The 20,857-nt window shown below is 49.6% G+C and overlaps 1 protein-coding gene across 3 annotated transcripts in view; it reads left to right on the top strand.

The window, feature by feature from the left end:
- GC (GC vitamin D binding protein) overlaps positions 1-20,857 on the top strand; it is a 245,740-nt gene that overhangs the window by 101,732 nt on the left and 123,151 nt on the right. For all 3 annotated transcript variants that reach the window (XM_078676420.1, XM_078676418.1, XM_078676417.1), the window contains exon 7: positions 14,672-14,801. In XM_078676420.1, the coding sequence (XP_078532546.1) occupies positions 14,672-14,801 (130 nt within the window). The remainder of the gene's footprint in view (positions 1-14,671; positions 14,802-20,857) is intronic.

Raw genomic sequence — 20,857 nt, 5'->3', positions numbered from 1 at the left:
GGCAGAATTTACAGGGGATATGTACAAGACAGGGCCACCTGAACCACTGTCAGGAATCAGCACTTTTAGAACTTAGCACTAGGTAGAAATAGCACTCAGAACATGGAATATAAATCACTGTAGCACAAATTAGGACATAAAGTACACAACCAGTAATCACTGGTAACCAGGACCTCACTAGCACCACCTGCACTAGGAGAGAAACAACCACCTAAGTATCACAATACCTGTAGGGGTGTAAGCACACAACACATGATGCATAACATACATTCAGAGGTGTAAGGAACAAGGCACATGACGCATTAAAACACATTCAGAGGTGCAGGGAAGAAAAACACATGATGCCTAAAATCATTCAGAGGTGTATCAAAGAACAATGCGCCAAACTCACAGAAGTCACCACCTGTGACTGTCCCTAGGCCAACTGGCCTCTCTAGGGCTAGGACGCCCTGTGTGCCAGTGTCAGGGGCCTAAACGTAGCAGCTGCCCACAAAGTGCTGGGCAGCTGGGGAAAATGATGGGGCCAACGTGGGAGCCTCGCAGGCTCTGAAGAAATAAAATGTCCCCCTGAGCCTCTCAGGGCTCTAAACAAAGGACTGGCCCCTTGGAGCCTCGCTGGGCTCAAAACACACAATGGGGCCTGTGAGCCTCTCCAACAAAATATGCCCCCGGAGCCCTTCGTGGGCTAAAGGAATGACCAAATGCCCCCAAGAGCCTCGTGGGCTCTCCACACAAATGGGACGCCTTGAGCCCCTCAGGGATCTGAGCCAACTGCGGCGCCCTGAGGAGCCTCTCAGGCTCCAAAGAAATGATGCTCCCGAGCCCTCGTGGGCCTCTGAACAAGATGCCGCCTGCTTTGCTGGAGTCCCCCTCCTGGGGACTCAAAACGACAATGGCTCTTTCACTGGAGGGGAGGGGCAGGCACCGGCAATGTGCCCCGACGCCCCCCTCTCCTTTCCACCTCACCGGCCCCACTCACCGGATCTTTTGCAGGCGGCTGGCAGCGGGGCTCTCCTACACCACGGGAGCCTCGCTGGCCGACAGGCGGCTCCTTTTCCTTGCGCCGCGGTGGGGGCAGGCACGGCACGGTGCCTCGCGCCCCTCCTTCCTTTCCCGTGGCAGACCGGGGCTCTCCCTCGTCCTTGGGAGCCCCGGACAGGACACGACCGACGACACAAGATGGCGGCCTCGCTCCAAAAGGGGGCCGCGAGAGTCCTGGTTGCCGGGCAACCCTCCGGCCGAGCTAGGCACGCAATAGGCTGGTTGAGCAGCCAATGGCAGCGCGGCCCTGCGAACGAGCCCCCAGGCTCCGGGTCGCGCTGCGGAGGGAAAAGGCTATATTCTTTTGCCGTGAACTCACCAATAAAAGCGAGGTGGGCACTCGCTTGTGGGGAAACACAGCGCAAGGTCCCTGGCAGGGTGGGCACCTGCCAGGGGACTTTAAAATCTGCAAAAAGCGGCGTGGGCAGCCGTGCAAGGAAAATAAAGCGCTCCCAGGCGCTCTAGGCAGATAAAGCGCTCCCCGAGCGCTGTAAGCAAAATAAAGCGCTCTTAAGCGATGGGTTACAATAAAGCGCTCTCAATCGCTAAAAGGCAATCAAAAGCGCTCCCAGGCGCTAGGGGCCAACAAGCCCAGCAAAAGTCCTTCTAGGCAGACAGGGGGGGCAAGGCTGGGCCCAGAGCCAGCTCACTGGGTCTCCAGGCAGGGAGACAGTCCAAGTGGCGGTCCTCCTGGCCCCAGCAACAGCAGCAGCCCCCTCAGGCAGGATCCTGGCAGAGAACAAATTGTAAGGGGACACAGCCCCTTCTTATACAGGTACATCCTTTGTCTCAGGGTGCAGGGTGGGGGGAAACCAGTCGCAGCTGGTTTTGGAGCACCCTTGATGGCCCAACCACCCCTTTCATTCACTGGGGAGGCTAGGGTCGTTAGACGCACCACAGGGGGGCGGAGTCAGCATTGTGTGGGAAAAGCCCAGCCCCATCAGGAACCAGGTGCAGCCCTCCCACACATCACTCATGCTGAGCTCTCCACTCACTCCTGTGCAGACCCATCCAGACATCCTGGAGCCTGGCATGCCAGCCAGCTCCAGCCAATCACGCTCCAGCACCCTCACTGCACACACATAGCCATGTCTAGAAGTGGCACTTCCCCACTAGACACATACAAGCCGCACATACTATTGCGCAGCATTCACTCTCACAAGTTCACACATACCAAACTCGAGCCTGCACTCCCCACACATCAGGAACTAACATGGACACACACATTCCCCATGCATTCCTATGGGAGGGCAGGCCTATCTCATCACATGCACTCAGAGTGCGCACGCACTTTCCACTGGGACACAGTGAAAGTGCGCAGAACCCAAAAATCACCATCACCAGGTCACCATTACAAGCAAAAAGTCTAGGGGTGAATCTGCCAGAAGGGCCAAGTCCAACATTCGTCATATAGATCCCAAGGTACGTAAACCCCTCTGTCGTCACCCATAACGGCCCCAAGTTCTCTCCCCGGGGGCTGTACATGACCGATTTGTGCCAGGTTATTGTGTATCCTGAGCGGGATCCATACCAGCCCAACAGAGTGAACAGACGCGGCACTGAGACTAAGCATGGGCGGATTTTGCGGATCCACGATTCACGAATTTGCGGATTCACGGATCGTGGATCCGCAAAATCCGCGGATTTAGCGGATCTGCGGATTTGGGGGCGGGGCTTCCTCGAGTGTGTGGGCGGGGCCAAACGGACGGGGCTTCCATGCGAGCGCACATGCCTCTTGTGTGTCTAAAAGGTCAGAGACCGATCTGAGCAGCAGATTAAGAGACAGAAGCCCCTGGTCACAGGAACAGCACGGGGATTGCGCTCGTAAAAGTCAAAGATGCAAATGCCTCTGGCCAGCATCACAGCGGATTTTCGATGGTATATTTGGGAAGAAGGCACATCTGCCCAGCCTCCCAACGCTCACGATCTTTTTTGGGCTGATGAATGAGTCACTGCATTTGCGCTTCAACTAGTTCCAGCGACCAAGTGTGTGTTACTATGCAATCGCGCCGAAGTGCGCAGGGGTCCCTTGAGTGAAATGTCCATCATAGTGGGTAAATGGCGGGAAGACGGTGCACACCTCGAGTGTGTGGGCGGGGCCAAATGGACGGGGCTTCCATGCGAGCGCACATGCCTCTTGTGTGTATAAAAGGTCAGACAGAGACCAGCATCATAGCGGATTTCCGATGGTATATTTGGGAACAAGGCACACCTGCCCAGCCTCCACAACGCTCTCGATTATTTTTGGGCTGATGAATGAGTCACTGAATTTAAGCTTCAACTAGGGCACATGCGTTATTGAAATCTGCAAGTGTATCCTGTTGAGGTTTATTTTTTGTGCCAGGACCGTCGTGCCAGAATGAACTCTGCCAGAAGACACCATGTAAATAATTTACGATGGCGCCGGCAAGCTGCCAGCGCCATCCTGCAAAAGTTACTTAATTAGCTTAAACAGGAAGCTCCAACTGATAAAATAAAGCAGGCGCTCGAGCCCCTGCTTTGTCTTATCTGTTAGAGCTTCCTGTCGAAGCTAATTAAGTAACCATTTGAGGATGGCGCTGGCAGCTTGCCGGCGCCATCGTAAATTATGCATTAGGCTTGAACTTTTGACCGCAAAATCCGCTCCGATCGCGGATTGCGGATTCTCGGTAAATTCGCGAGAGTTCGCGGATCGCGGATTTACCGAAAATCCGCAAAATCCGCGATCGGAGCGGATTTTGCGCTCATGCTTAACTGAGACCTCCAGGTTAGTGATATACAAAAGGATGTCATCCGCGTATAGCGAGATCTTCTCTTCGAAGTCATCACTTCGGTCAATTCGGAATCTCTTTATCTCCCTGTCTTGCCAAATTTCATACGCTACAACTTCTATAGTGAGGGTGAACAACAGTGGCGACAGAGGGCACCCCTGACGAGTCCCTCGCCGTATAGGAAAGTCCCTTGATAACACCCCGTTAACCTTGACCCTCGCTCGTGGGTCAGTATATAGAAGGTTAACTCATTTTCGAAAGTTCGGGCCAAATCCAAACTTTAGCAACACTCCGTCCAAAAAAGGCCAGTGTACTGTGTCGAATGTCGAAGGATAGAAATACATGGGGCTCCCTATGAGCACACACTTCCATCAGCCAGTTATGGGTCCTCCTCAAGTTATGCCTAGTCGCCCTGTCCGGCAGGAAGCCCGTCTGGTCCAAATGTATCAGATTTGTTATCACCGTTCTCAATCTCAGCGGCAGAATCGCTGCCAGGAGTTTTACCTTTCGTTCGACAATGATATGGGGCGATAGGACGCGCACTCCCCTGGCGGCTTGCCCTGCTTATAAATAGGTATTATCGTGGCCATATGAAGATCCGGGGGTAATGTTCCCTCCTGCATCGCTCCCTGGAACAACGCCAGCATGTGAGTGGTGAGTAGGTCCGCAGTTAAAAAAAAAAATTCTGCTGGGAACCCACTGGGACCAGGAGATTATCCCGGGCGGAGTTTAGCTATAGCCTCCCTACCCTCGGCTGCTGTAATTTCTTTTTCCAGGCTTTCTTGAGCCTCCACATCTAGTCTAGGGGTCTCGACCATATCCAAGTACTGCCCTATCTCGCCCATCGAGCCTAGATCCCTAGCCTCGTAAAATTCCTCGTAATAGTCTGCGAATGTCTGCGCTATTTGTTCGTCTGTCCTGCTGGCTCGGCCCGTAGCATCCAGCACCCAGTCAACCCACCTCGCCTCTTGCTCCCTACGACTCAGCCATGCTAAAAGTTTCCCCGATTTGTCTCCCACATCGTACAGTCTGTGTAAGGTCGCCTGCGCCTGCACCTTGGCTTTGTCGTGTGTCAGGGTCTTATATTGCTGCTGAGCATCCAGCAGTTGTCGTAGTGAGTGTGTCCCCCCATCCATGACATGTCTCTGTTCGAGCTCCAAAGTGCGGGCCTCAAGGTCATGCAGGTCACCCTGCACTCTCCTCTTTTCTTCTGCTAGCCTATTCTGCACTTTATCTCACATCACTGCCTTCAGAGCTTCCCATATCATCACCCCAGACTGCACTGAACCCAGGTTGTCCGCCAGGTACACCTTCACATCGGCCCTAAGTCCCCGCAACAAGTCCTTATTCTGGAGATCCGATTCCGTCAGTCGCCAGCTCTTACCCTTCGTTCCACGTCTCGTTCCCACCGTCACCAACCCCTGCGAGTGGTCCGAAATGCCTCGCGCCAGGTATTCTGCCCTGCTAGTAACATCAATCACACGACAGGGCAAGAAGACATAGTCCAACCTTGAGAATACCTTATGGGCCCCGGAAAAATACGAGTAAGTCCTAACTTCCGAATGGAGCCATTGCCAGGCATCCGTCAGCCCCACCGTGTCAATGAACCTCACCAGAGGGGACTGCACCAAGGGTTCCGCCCGGTCCCCAGGGTTCTAGCTTGTAGCTTAAGAGGCGCGTACACTGACAAAATCGTATACTTCCAGCGTCTCCACGTCCCTGTTACCCCGACATATGTACCTTGTGGGTCCGACCATGTTTTTGCGACTGCGAACGGGGGGGACTTCTGAACCATAATGGCTACTCCTCTGGAGCCCGATGTGTACCTCGCGTGGGCCAATACCCTATACACCCCTCTGGCCAAGAAACCACACCGTGTACCCTGTAATTGTGTCTCCTGGAGTATGGCTATGTCTGGGGCCGTTCTCTTAACAAAGGCCATAACCAACCCCGCTTTATCTTTGTACCCAAGCCATTCACATTCCATGTAAGGATTTTGACTGTACTAGAATCCTGTGCCTCCATCCCTAGGCCATCCTCCACTTCATGGGACATCGAACCTAGTCGGAACATGCACCGGCAGGCCCCGGGTGCAGGGTGCACGGGTGTATCGAACAATTCTATCTGCGACATGCTTAAAAAAGAGAACAATAACTGTGAACCCCCCCACCCTATAAGCCAATGGTCCCCCCTCCCCTCCCGAACGCCCCTTCAGAATCACCCCATGAACTCCCCCTCCCCAACCCTCTCTCCCTTCCAGACCCATCACAATCCAAAAGACAGAGATATAGCTGTCCAGGTGAAGGAGGTCTGTCGCCAGCCCCACCTCATCTCCAACTAGTAACAATCCCGATCTACACCTCTAACAAAGAATTGTTCAAATGCATAATCACAGTCATGTAGAAAAGGAAAAAAGGAAAAATCAAATCAAACCGATACAGTCAAGATAAACAAGTAGAAAAGAAAAAAAGGAGGTTGTTCAACTTTCATGTTCCTGATCACATAGTCCACACTCAGCTGACCATTAGTGTCCCATCCTCACGAATTGGAGTCCTGAGGGTCCCCCTGTGAGGCCTCCTTATCCTGCGTGTTTCCCTGCTCCATGTCCTTTATGGCAGCCACCAAGGGGTGTAACGAGCGCCCCTCCAATTCTTCTCCCTCGGATGAGGTACCACCAGGCTCGTCCTCCCCCTCCGACCGGGTCTTCTCCGCCAGGGAGCTAAACCGGGAGCCCGGCGGGTGAATCGAGTCGAGGAAGACCGCACTCCGCCGCCTCCTCCGCGATGACCCCGCTGCAGGGTATGGGGCTGCCGCCACATCTCGGCTGCCACGTCGCTTCCTCCCTCTCTGCGTCTTCGGTGATCCTTTAAGGCCCCCCCCAGAGCGGTCCATCTCTGGTGGCCTCCGATCCCCTGCCTGCTGCTGCGACATAGAAGGGCGCTCCTCCAGCCTCTGCCATGCCTCCTCGGGAGATTGAAAGAAACACATTTTCTCCTTGTACATTACCTTCAGCTTCGCAGGGAATAGCAGCATATATTGTATTCGGAGATCTCTCACCTTTGCCTTAACTGAGTCACCTCCTGGCTGTAATCCAGAAAAATCATTAAGTGGGCATTTTCGAACCGGATGTCCCCAAGCTTCCTAGCCTCTCGAAGGATCATGTCCCGATCTAAAAAATTCAAGAAACGGGCAATGACCGGCACGGCCGTGCGACAGCCAGAGGTCTCGCCAGCAACGCTCTATGTGCCCTCTCAATGACGAAACACGTGGAGAATTTCTCTTTCGGGAATGTGCGGAGAAGCCAGGAGTGGAGGAACTCCGCCATGTTTGCTCCTTCAAGTCCTTCCCTAAAGCCCACAAAGCGGAGGTTGTTGCGTCTTGCCCTGTTTTCCGCATTGTCCACTTTCCACAGAAGCTGCTTATGTGAGGCCTGTAGGTCCACCAGGCCCTTCTTCAGGTCCTGTATACTATCTTCCGCTTCCCCTATTCTGGTCTCCGAGACCGTCACTCTTTCGGCTAAGTTTCAGAGATCCTGCTGCTCTCCCTCCGTCGGGCTTCCGAGCACGGCATGCCGCGGTCAGGCTCCGCAGCTTCCGCCCTCCTCCTCTCCCCTTCTGGGCACGTCTCACCGCCTCATGGGCAGCCCAGTGCTCCGCGGGGGCCGCGGGCACCCCCCTGCCGCCTCGAATCGGCCGAACGGGAAGCGCCGGTCCGGCCACAGCTTGCTCCGCGGACCGCAGGGGCCTCCAGCCACGCTGCAGCTCCCTTCAAGATGGAGCCGGCGCCATCTTGGGACCGTCGCCAGGCCTCCGGGCCGTTCCTAGGCTGCTCCCAAAACAGGACACTCACGCTACCGGGGCGCTCTCGCCGGCATCCAAAAGGAGCGGGGACCCCCAATCACCGTTCATAGTTTGCGTTCGGGACTCGAGGTCGCCGTTTTTCATGTCGGATCTACGTTAGTGGCCGGAGCTAGCAGGCTCATGTCCTATCCAGCCATGCAGCTGGCCACGCACCCCCCCCAAGTTTCATACTTTTGAACTTCTTGTTTCTATAGAAAGAATGAAAGAATCTGAGGCTCAGAATTGGCCTCAGCCACTCTATCCTTCTTGGAGACCAGAAAATATAAAGAGCAGTGACTCAGCACTCTCTCTAGTTCAGGCTTGCGATTGGTCTCCACTTTGGCTAACAATATCAGCAAATCTTGGGGAAGAATTTTGGTGTGATCCACAGATATCTGGGTGTGAACTGTGGGATTGTAATCAGGAATATCCAAGAAGGGAAGGACATTCCCAAACTGTGAACTGTGAACAAACTGAAAACTTAGTTGAAGTACACTGTCCTCACTTGACCTGCAGCAACTTGTGCTTTGAGCACACAACTTCCAGAAGCAAACATTATGGAAATGTGAAATATACAGGCATTTTATGAACATGACTTCAGAGAAGGCGCAGACAAACACGGAGCCAGTGAGAACAAAAGGGAGTTGAGCAGGCCAAGCACAGGCAGATTTCCAGGCTAACATAAACTTAATCTGTCGCATCTATTGTCATAAAATGACACAGACAACGAAGAGCTCAGCTTCAACAATGCTAGTGGTGCTCCAGGTATAAGGCTCAAAATGCAGTGTCTGTAAATAGATCACATGTGCCTAAAAACAAAAATTTAAATTAACTTGTGTAATGTAACTGATGCTCATGTTAAGCGCTCCAGTACCTTTGGATCTGCTAAAAAGAATAAATAGTACCTCAATCACAGTACGGGCATCGGACAGACATCCATTTAGAGAAATCAATATGTGCTTTGTCCCTGCTTCACAGCAAGCATGGGAAGTAACATTCTGGCACCACTGTCAAAGAAGAGTGATGCTGAAGCATGCAAAATGTAATCAATTGGTAGGCTCCAAGCCCTTTATGTAAGCAATAGTGTCTCTCAAGCAAGACATTTGCGCTAGTGCATGCTCTCGCAGGCTCGACTCTCAAAATTGCATACCCTGGTCACAAATTGTACTAGTAATTTTGTGATCAGTTAATAATTTTATGAACCTACCTATGTAATGCAAACACAAGGAAATGAATGGTGTTACCCAAAAACTGGCTATATGCAAATCAGTCTTGACCCTGTGCCTTATGGGAACAGTCCAGCTTGAACTGCCAAGCCAGGTCTTCCCTGAACGGGAAACAAGCTCCCTGGGACCGGTTTCTGGGTATCAACCTTCATCAGCCAGGCTAACTTGAATCCAGGGGCAAAGTGAGCAAGAGACCCACGTCTGGGCAAACCCTGCCAACTTAGGGCGAACACAGCAAACACAAGGAGATGATGAACGGAGCGCTGAAACTTTTCAGACACTCACCCCCAGTCACAAATTTGGGTTGAATCCATCATCATTCTTTAGCTCACTTCGCCACCTCAGTTTAGACTCAGCTATATGCAAATCAGTCTTGACCCTTTGCCTCATGGGAACAGTCCAGCCCAAACTGGCAAGCCAGGTCTTCCCTGAACCGGAAACAAGCATCCTGGGACCGGTTTCTGGGTAACACCCTTCATCAGCCAGGCTAGCTTGAATCCAGTGGCCAAGTGAGCAAGGGACCCACGTCTGGGCATACCCTGCCAACCTAGGGCGAACAAATTAAACACAAGGATATGATGGACGGAGAGCTGAAACTATTCAGACACTCACCCCCAATCACAAATCTGGGTTGAATCCATCATCATTCTTTAGCTCACTTTGCCACCTCAGTTCAGACCCAGCTATATGCCCTATGTAATATGTAATACCAGGTTTGTAAAATTCTGAATTGTAGTGGGTCATAATTTGGTCAACCTCATGAATATTAATAAGATAGGTTTCAAACTGCGACTCACTACAGTTGGTGACTATCACAGGGTCTGCAGACCAACATGCCTGTGATTGCTTTTTGATAAAGTAAACTTTTTTTTAAAAATGAAGGCCTCTTTGCTTAAAGGAAATGGGTCTTCATTTAAAAATAAAAGTTGACTTTTTTTCAAGAGTTTGAGAGTAGGCAGTGGTCCCCTGGACTACTGTATACTCCCCAACAAACTTTTATTTGTATTCAAAAAGAGGACGAGGATGCGAAAGGGACCCCTTTCCTTTTGTAAATGCATTTCTACCCCAAAAGGAAAGTCAATAATTTGTCAATGTTTTACGACCAGTCTATCGATGACCAGTGTGACATCGATACTTATCTCACTGATAAAGTATTTGGAATTGACATATACACATGCCCTTCCGAATATCAATTCGGCATCGGGTCGCCATCCCATTTTAGGAGCATGTAAGAGTTTAATAACTCCTAAAATGGGAGTAGTACATTCCAAAAGCTTTACAAAGTTTGCAAACACAGCATCAGAGTGTTTGTGCAACTGTTAAAAAGCTTAGTACAATCAGCCCTCAGTGCGGTGTGCTGATGGTATCCGAAAGGCTCTTACAGAGGTTTGAAGGGGTTCACTTTTCTATGTCAAAGGAGGACATGAGCAAGCAGAGCTTGATGATGTGGATTATACAGTTTTATCTCGAGTTATCACATTATAAGAAATTTGTTTCAAATCAAAAAGACCAGGGCACAGGTTGGGGGTACATGTGGGTAGACAGTGTCTACCAAATATTTTCACACGGTTTACTTCTTCTACCCCGCCAGAGAGGTTGGACTCCACAGAAATATGCAAAACTTGTCCAGGTGAAATTTTCAGACACCAGGACAATTTCAGCAGCGCCTGCATCTTGTCTGCTTTTGTTCTGAACAGCAAAGGGGCTTATCAGATTCCAGCTGTGTTCATAACAAGGGGCAAAGTTAAGGAGCTATCAGTCCTCCTTATGTTGAGTATCCTGGGGGGGGGGGGGAGCTAGCCGGAGCCTCACACCTAGATGCAATGGAGGGGAAACAAAGGCTCACAGCTTGTTATCAATTCACAGGTACTTAAGAGAGGCATGCTTTTGACTTTCTTCAGTCTCTGTACATAAGAGATATGTATGCACTGTAAGAATGTCACACGTGTTGGCCTGTCCAGTATTTACACAACAATTGCAATACCGCTATTTATTTTAATTTATTTTATAGCGCTTTATCACTACTTATCCCAATGCAATAAGACCACATACGTCACACATACTCATTATACATTGTTTTTTTTTTTTTTTTTTTTTTTTTTTTTTTAAAACCTTTATTGAAAAAGAAGGGTAGAAGTACAAGCGCTGGCCTACAACCACAGGGGCCGGCCGCAAAGTCAGGAGAGTCAAAAAAGAAACATAGCAATGTATACGACAGGATGAATACAGGATGAATACAAAAATCACGACATCGCCAGCGCCAGGATATAGAGGTTTCATTTTACATTACTTAAAGGAGGTAGCAACCATATCTACTAGCGCGTCATGCAACATATATCGAAAAGAAAAACGGGGGGGGGCGGGAGGAAGCAGCCCCCCACGCAAGCAGATGACACAGTAGGGCAGAGCCCAAAGACCACACACGCCCACATCAGGAGCAAAATAGACAAAGGATACCAACAAACAAATAAAGTGGACGCCATACGTACAGCCCACCCGCCCCGAAAAGGAGAAGGTGCAGACGCTAACGAATAAAGGAGCGAACAACAAGGGATACGGCCCACCCCCTAAAGAAGGCAAAAAAGGGACCATAGAACAAAACAAACTAAAACAACAAACACCCCCCCCACCCTACATCACTGTAACGGCTACGGTCTACCCCATTGAACAGCGTGCCTGTCGCCCAGATTCACCCGAAATATAGAAAAAGAAAAAGAATAATAACGAGAAGAGAGAGGAATAAGAAAAGGAAGAGAGAGTAGAGATCCAGGAAAGCTGAGCCCATACAATTACATCACAGCGTGAGCAGGCAAGAGCGTATCAGGAAACCAAGCGTTAAAGCAATTCCAGGCAATATGGCGGGTACGAATAAAACAACAAAGTCGCCAGTATAGCAATTCCACGCCATGTACAGAGCAGCCCACTCCCTACACGTCCCTATCCTGGACCAGAGCAGAAATTAGATAAGAAAAGCGCAGAGAAATAATAAAAATAAGGCCCATAGAAACCAACATGAGAACTAAAACCTACCCCCCACCCTACACCATCGCAGAGGCTACGGCCTACCCCCCCCCCGCAGTGTGTCTATCGCCCGCTAAAGAACCCGAAATATAGACAAAGAAAAATGAGAGGGAAAACCCTAAGAAAAGAAAAAAGAAAAAGGTCACTTTTTGGAATTAGGGAGAAAGAATAGAAAATCCTAATCAATAACTCCCAAGAAAGAAAAAAGTGTGGGGAGGAGCCCATTAAACACCGAGTCTCTCGGACACCCCATCCATGTAGCAACTCCCATCCTATATATCACCTAAGGAGTATAATTTGTGCAGTATGAAACAAAATAGGGAGAGATCACACGCAACATAGTAGTACGCACATAAAGGGCGTCTCATCCCGAGGCCCCACCCGCCTAACAAGTCTAGTCGTCCCATCCCCCATGTGTACCAACAAGAACAACGCAAGGAGAGTTACAGTCGCAAAATGCAGGAATCATTGCAAACCGAGATGTAGTCAGCCAGGAAGACAAAGTCCACCAAGAAAGTCCGCTAACCCTGACCAGTACGTATTCGCCCCCACAGCCAAAACCCTCGCATGGCAGTCCAGACGGGCTGAACAAAGGGACAAGATGGCCGCTCTCGGCAGGAAGATGGTGTTCCACAACAAAATGGACGGGTCCGTCCACGATCAGTTCCATGTACCCCACTAGACAGCGCCAATGGTTGCTCACTGGTCAGCGAGAGAATGAATAGCAGCAACAGGGCCAGATGAACATGGGCAAGCAGATCTGCTAGCTGCCGCGCCCGCGACGGCATCACCAAAGGTAGCAAAGTCTCGAAGGAAATTGTGAGCACTGGTGGAGGTAGCAACATTGTAGCGCCGGTGAAATAAATAGGCATCAATTTGCGTCCGCCAACACTGCCGGGAAGCTGAAGGAGAGAGCAATTGTTCGGCAACAAAGTAGCCTGGACAGGAGTAACGACAGACACAGCTTCCCAGTGAGAGAGGCAGATCGGTGATGTGCAGGTCACCACGGGCGCAGCAGCCCCAAGCCTCCCATACAGTGATAAAAAGCCTACACGCATCTCTGACCACAAGTCACGGATAGCAGCAAGAATGGAGCCATAAGTTGGGGCCGCCGGGGGTTCCATATGCGTCTCGATCACAGGCGCCGGACCCCAGACAAGACAGCGTCCAGGGGACCTTAACAGAGTCCAGGGCTTATCCGAGGCAGCGTTAGCAGGAGATGCAGCCAGGTTAGCCAGTGCAAGAGCCCCGCCGGGGGAGCAAAGGGGCGCAGGGGCGCAAGTGCCACAGAGAACACAGGGATGTAGGTCGCTGTCCGAACGCAGACATACAATCAGTGGGCGACCCGCGATGAAAGGCTCACGGTGGTCGGGATCAGGCTTGAGGGAGAGCTGCGGTGATTAAGTGTCCGCCATCATGGGGGTGACGCTGCGTACCTCACTTGCAGAGCTCGGCAGTGGAGGCGCCCGAGGATGTTCCCGGTCGGCAGGCACTCCGTGCATAAGTGAAGGGCAGGCGCAGATAATCGCAGGTAGAGGCGCCAGTCAGGGCGCTATAGGCACTCCGCCTCCATAGCCTCGGCAGCTCCGGCAGCCGCCATGTCAGCGCGTCCGTCTGGGTCTCGGTCGCAGGGTAGAGATGAGCTCCGCAGTTCTCTCGGCCGTGCAGTGGGTTCCAGGCAGGCAGGAACAGCGGGAGAGCACCAGTCAATTCCGCACACCGTCTCCGTCCCCTCGTCAGCGTTTCGCAGCAGGATAACGTCAGGATTTCGGCGAGAGGAACAAAGGATCGGGGAGCCGAGAGACTTCACGTCCGTTCACATCGCCATCTTGGCTCCTCCCCATACATTGATAATAAATCATATATGCGTAAATCAATGTACAGGATGTATTACATAAGACAGTGAGGGTGACAAGATATAGGATTCACATGTCCTTCATAGGTCACTGTGCTATATTAGAAGGATTACACTTTATGAACTGCAAGTAACAAAAGGATCTCTGTATTAAAAGCAGTAACCCACTTACCCATTTACCCAAAAATCTGTCATCTGCATGTTACACAATGTGCTTTACAGGAGATATACTTCTATGCTTCTTTGATTCAAAACTGAGACTAGACATAAAACAGATCTCTACAGCAAAAACGTTATCCTCAAGAGTTATCTTACCATTATTATTATTCCATGAGAATTAGCTGGCTCACAAAGATCTCTGCAGTAGGTACCTTATATTTTAAAATACATACTTTGCAACCAATTAAGCAGAACAGTTTTACTGCCACATTTCTTGTTGTTGCCAGTTTCTTTGTGGCAAGATTAAAAAAAAAATGTATAAGTTGAGCCCCTGATTTTGTGTTGGGTTGCGTCAATATTTTGGCGCAACCTCAATGCAAAATATAATTTGTTAAATATTGTATTGCACTCCAATGTACTCATGATAGACCTGCTAAACATATGTGAGGTTTTAAGATCTGATGTCACTTCCTGTGAGGTCATGGGTTTGAGATGCCACTTCCTGTGAAGCCACGTGCGATCTCACGCACTGTGATCTCACACGCCATGATGTCACTTGCATACTGCCTAACTTAGTGAGTCCCCCAACTTGTTTTTTTAGGACTTGGGCCCGAAAAAAACTCTGCAGAGCTTAGAACCCACATTTGTTTTGGCAAAGCTCACCATGTTAGCTGGGGTCAAGCTGCTCAACTGTGAAACCTTTAATCACAACATGAGACCTCACGACTACTGTGTTATCGTACATGTTTAAAACACGGATACTTGTCTGTTCATTTTTAGTGCATTGGTGACATTTGCCCAAAAGGTGCCATCGGCAGAGTTTAAGGACGTCCTGCCCATCGTTGAAGAGTGTGTTCCCATGTTGGCTAAATGCTGTGCTTCCGTCACTGACAACTGCATAGAAACCGAGGTAGGGTGGCAAATGTGTTTTTTTCTTGTTAAACATGCTAAGCCTAACTCTCCATTTTGTTGGCAGTGACATTTTGAAGATAATTGCCATTTTTGAAGGGCTGGTCTTTTCCCCATTTTCTAAATTTGTGTATAATTTCATTGTGCTACAATATAGGGAGGAACCCTTTGGTGTTGGTGTGGTGTAAATACCATCACCGTGTATTTTCTCATGCAGCATCCTTGTATACCGACTTGTAAGAAAGTATACAGATCATTGAAGAGAAATACCAATATATTATATTTGAATTTTGAGATGGGTGTTCTCCATCAGTTTGATATTGTTGATGTTAGCATCTCCCGAAGATATACTCAGCAGCGGCTCCTGCGCTTAGGAAGAGGAGCGTCTCCCCACTGCTCTCCGAGCGCTTGGAAGTGGAAAAATAATATTATAAAAGCGCAGCGTTAAAATCATTTTCTTTTTCCTACTGCAGTTGGGGCGGAGCTGGGCTCCATGATGCCAGAGCACTGCAGGGGGAGGAGTGGTAAGTGCACACTGTAAGTGCGCATGACACTTTGGCCGCCCCTGTAGGGGTCTCCTCCGCCAGCATCAACACGCAAACATCCTTCATCAATAAACCGTAGAAATAGGTAACAAGGTGAAGAGGGCGCACTGCACAAAATTAGGCAAAATTACAAAATACACAAATTAGTACAGGTTCTCTAAGGCAAGATAGGGAAGGTTACCTCACTCACCCAAAATTACCAGAGCAGCCTCTGGGTATAAACAGTTCAAGATTTCTTGCCGAGCACTCAACAGATATTTTCCTTATTTTACAATTCAATCTTATATTTATATCATGGAAATAGCAAGTCCAATTAAATCCAATTCAAAATCAAACACCAAGGTCTTCGTGATGATTTCAATCCATTTCCCAATCAAACAAAGAGGTTCGAAATGTTGATCCTTTTATTTTCAAATCAAAAGACACAAACTGCAGCCAACACGTGTTTCGTTGGGCAATATCAAATGCCAAATCAACTTCCTCAGGGCTATGATAAGTAGATCTTGTTAATCTAAAGATGAAGGTCATAAAAGTAGAAACCGAATTTTATCAGGTTTTCAATACGCGATTATCAGGTTCATATCCGTTAGTTCGTAATCCCAAAATTCCACAGGTACCAATATCCGCTATCTGAGTATAATCCTATCGTATTCGGGTTCCAGCACAGTCTGTCCGTGTTCGGGTGACTGGCCAGTCACCCGAACACGGACAGACTGTGCTGGAACCCGAATACGATAGGATTATACTCAGATATCGGATATTGGTACCTGTGGAATTTTGGGATTACGAACTAACGGATATGAACCTGATAATAGCCCTGAGGAACATTTCAAACCTCTTTGTTTGATTGGTAAATGGATTGAAATCATCACGAAGACCTTGGTGTTTGATTTTGAATTGGATTTAATTGGACTTGCTATTTCCATGATATAAATATAAGATTTAATTGTAAAATAAGGAAAATATCTGTTGAGTGGTCGGCAAGAAATCTTGAATCCTTCATCAATACATCAACCTCAGGGGCATGCGACCCCATCCATATTATTGATATTCTGCACTGTGCTTGAACTATGAGCAACTGCAGAGTTTGTAAGCTGTCTTAAATTTTGTAGGTTTCCAGACGTGTCCTAACAGGCAGTGTAGCGGTGTCAACTCCATGTGGAGACCAGTGCCACTCTGCACCCTCTCCACCACCTTGGTCCAAAATGTCTAACACCGGGACACCCCCAGGCTAAGTGCAGGAAGTGCAGGAAGTCAGCCCCCACCTCTCAGCACCGAGGGAAAATGTCCGGACGGTCCGGTGCCAGGCGGTGCAACTTCACAGGGGTCATGTAGGTGCGGTGTAAATAGTTGTAGTGTGTGAGTTAAAACGAGCATTCTATGACATTGTATGATACTGTATGTGTGAGTGTACCCACTGCCTCCGACTCCCTTTCATTGAGGGGCTCCTCCATATCCGCGTTCCATGTCTCGCGCGGCCCGGGAGGGGGGTCTGTTGAATCAACCCTCATTGCATTGTAAAGGAGAGAAACCAGTCAGCACCCAGCACCACATGTAAGCATTACATCCAGCGTTTGAGTTGTCTTTGGGATGACCGGATACGCGGGCCAGGTTGCCTTAAACAGATCTGGTATACCAGCATAATGTAAATAATGGCAGCTCCCCAGTCCCGTAAGCTTGCTCATGGGAAATGAAAGTCTCTCCTGAGTATATATCGGCCAATGTGCTACATCCTCTCTTCTGCCATGCCTGAAGGGCATATTGCTCATCATTGTTCATACAAAGAGCAAGAACCCACACTGATAGTTCCTGATGGAATAGAGCATGCTTTAAAATCCATTCCATGAAATATTGCCAAATGCTTATAGTCTGTTTAACTATATAAGGCACGTCATCAGGGACACCTGCCCCTTCCATCAAAAACATCGGAAGCCTATCCGGCAAGACTCTTCCTTTCAATAGCCTCGTCTCCCAGTTGTCCGCTTCGTCTAGCCACCAGGACGTGTGCTGCAAGTGTGCTGCGTAATAGTAAAGGTCCAACCTATGGGCCTCCAATCCCCCTTTCTCATACAACCAGTTCATGTCCAGTGCCACTCTACTGTGGCAGCCGGCTGAATAGCGGTCTACAGGTATAGAGTTCAACTCTCAGAATACTCGCCTGAGAACAGGGCACAGCGAGTTTTGGAGCATATATACAGTGGCGCAGCACTACTATCTTAGCCACCGCCAGCCTACCCATTAAAAAGAGCGGTAGTGTGTTCCAGAAGGACAGTGATCATCTCAGAGCATCCACCGTTCTATTTACATTGAGGTGCAATAGTTGCATGTCCTTAATCGCCACATGTACACCCAGGTATCTAAAGTGTCCTGTCTCCCAATACAGGGAAGTTGCTCCTGGGGAAGTCCAGCCAACTGGACCAGTGGGAAGACCAAAGATTTATTCTTGTTTAGGTGAAGCCCCGAGTAAGCAGCAAAATCCGCTAAGATCTGCAGTAGCTCTGGCACTGCCTAGCGGGGCGAGGCAACATAGAAAAAAACATCATCTGCATACAGTGATATCATGTGTTGCGTCTCACCCGTTTGGATGCCCCACCACTCTAGGTATCTTCGTGCCCAAATTGGCAGTGGCTCAATACCCAGAGTAAATAGCATCGGTGAAAGGGCGCACCCCTGGCATGTGCCCCTCTCCAGTAGCCACTCCTCAGACTGACTCTGACCCACACGGAGTATTTATCCCATTCAGTCCTGATGATGGTCTTGTTTATTGATTAGTAAAAGACCGAAACGTCAACCTACGCTTTTTCTTCCATTATTGTACATCCAAAGAAGAGAAGCTTGTACCCTTGTTACAGAGAAGTTGCTATAATCTGGACTTTGTACTTCATGTAACACAGTGTTGTGATATACTGTTTTGTACCCTATTTTATGAATATTTACAGATAAAAATGTGTTTTTTCTATCTACACTTGCCTCGATATCCCATTTTTATTTTAAGACTAATAGCTTCATCCGTTTATTGACACTGAGTGCAACCATATTGAATTAATCAACAAAGTCATCCATTTACACTTTGAGACTTTCATTGATATTGGGTCTTACAATTGAGAATAGATAAGTTTTTGTGAAAAATTCTTTGTTTGAACCAAATCCCTTGACGGTCCTCCTACCCTATTGTATATTAATGTGAAGCATTACAAATAAATAGCATGGGAATGAATATCTATTTGTGCCGAAGCAATGAACTGTAGAAGAATATTGGTTTAGTTTTAAAGGGCAGGTGACAGTTGCACTGCCAAGCCAGAGCTAATAATCCACGTAGGGTAATGACGGCCCTCTTCCCATCTGGGCTGTGGCCAGAGAAAGACAAACACCAAGTATATAGTTATCTAAGACACTTTTACAGCATTACAATGCATTGTGTGTGCCCCTGAAAAGTTCAAGCTCAGCCAGCTGGATAAATAAAATGATCATAGCTGATAGCAAGCACTTTTTTTGTGGAAGCTTGCAACTTCTGTCTAATCAAAACATGTACTCCTGGCTCACAACGTGTAGCTGGAGCCAAAGCCCCTCTCTAGTGATGCTCTCATAATTGTCTGGTCCAGACCATAAAAATGTATAAATAGTGTATTCAAAACAAGTATTCCAGAACATTCAACACTGACAGGAAAAATGTAGATCAGAGAGAGTGACCTAGCTAGAGTGCCATGGGCTAATGCAAGCAAGAAAAGTTGTCCCCTTGCTTTCGATTTGGACATCTCATACCCTGCTCCACGAGAGAGAGAGAGAGCCTCCTGAATTACTTGTATCTGCCTCTAAATCTTCCATCTCTATGGTTACAAGAAATAAAATGTGTAAACCTACACTGTATTGCATCCCTCACTGGCGGACAAAAAACAACTGTGATTCAGTCATTGGGTGACTACATTTGCATTGCTAAAGTCTAAGCACTGCTCTTATCAGTCATGTTGCACTCCCTCATGTTGTGACACCAAGAATGTTCCCAGACCAAAACTCCGACTCTATGGTTGGTTGCTGTGCCCCCACAAAGCACTACCCTGTTTGATCACTTCTTCTCAGTTCAAGCCGTGAGTCTAAGGGGGTCAGTACTATGGCGGAAGGCCCGCCACTGCCAGCAGTGTGGTAGCCGGCCCTCCGCCATCGGAAAGCAATTTTCCCCCACCACATTACGATGGAGGGGGAATCTGACCGCGACTGTGGTGGGTACAAAGACCGCCCGCCACAGATTTGCCACAGGCAATCGTTACAATTGCCTGGCGGAGTTGTTAACACCTGTAAAATGGTGGTGGTGCCTAGCAGGCACCGTCCACCAGATTAGGATGCTGGCCGCAGCCAGCCTTTCCGTAGTGGGTAAACCGCCATTGAAAGGCTGACAGAGAATGCATTCAGGGGCCCGTTGCGGGCACCCCTTGTGTTGGGGAGTGCACTATGGGGAAACTCATGGTACCCTCCAACATTTACAGGCACCCCGTGGTGCCTGCCACGTAGTGCTGTGAAAAGCACTACCTGCACGTTTAGCATTGTAGCGGGTGCGGCAGCCAGCAGCACCCGCCAATCAATCAATCAATCATAGGCATTTATAGAGCGCTCTACTTACCCGGAGGGTCTCAAGGCGCTGGGGGGGGGGGAGGGGGGTGCTGCTACTGCCCGAACAGCCAGGTCTTGAGCTTCTTCCTGAAGGCGAGGTGGTCTTGGGTCAGGCGCAGGTGGGTCGGGAGGGAGTTCCAGGTCTTGGCGGCCAGGTAGGAGAAGGACCTTCCTCCTGTTGTCGTTCTTCGGATGCGGGATGCGGGGGACGGCGGCGAGGGCGTGACTGGCTGATCGGAGGTGTCGTTTGGGAGCGTAGAAGTTGATGCGGTTGTTGAGGTAGCTCGGGCCTTGATCGTGAAGAGCTTTGTGTGCGTGGGTAAGGAGACGGAAGGTGATTCTCTTGTTGACCGGGAGCCAGTGCAGGTCTCTTAGGTGTCCGGAGATGTGGCTGTGTCGTGGGATGTCGAGGATGAGTCTGGCTGAGGCGTTCTGGATCCGTTGGAGTCTCTTCTGGAGCTTGGCGGTGGTTCCGGCGTAGAGGGCGTTGCCGTAGTCCAGTCGGCTGGTGACGAGTGCCTGGGTGACAGTCTTCCTGGTCTCGGTGGGGATCCACCGGAAGATCTTCCGTAGCATGCGCAGGGTGTTGAAGCATGACGAGGAGACGGCGTTGACTTGCTTGGTCATGGAGAGGGAGGAGTCCAGGATGAAGCCCAGGTTGCGTGCGTGGTCTGTCGGTTTGGGTGCGGTGCCCAGGGCGGGGGGCCACCAGGAGTCGTCCCAGGCGGAGGGCGAGGATCCCAGGATGAGGACTTCCGTCTTGTCCGAGTTCAGCTTCAGGCGGCTGGTCGACATCCACTCGGCTACCTCTTTCATTCCTTCGTGAAGGTTGGCTCTGGCGGCGGCGGGGTTGTTGGTCAGGGAGAGGATCAGCTGGGTATCGTCGGCGTAGGAGATGATGTTGAGG

Source organism: Lissotriton helveticus, chromosome 2_1, assembly GCF_964261635.1.
Source record: "Lissotriton helveticus chromosome 2_1, aLisHel1.1, whole genome shotgun sequence".
NCBI classification, from domain to species: domain Eukaryota; kingdom Metazoa; phylum Chordata; class Amphibia; order Caudata; family Salamandridae; genus Lissotriton; species Lissotriton helveticus.
This window is presented reverse-complemented; position numbering and strand designations above follow the sequence as displayed.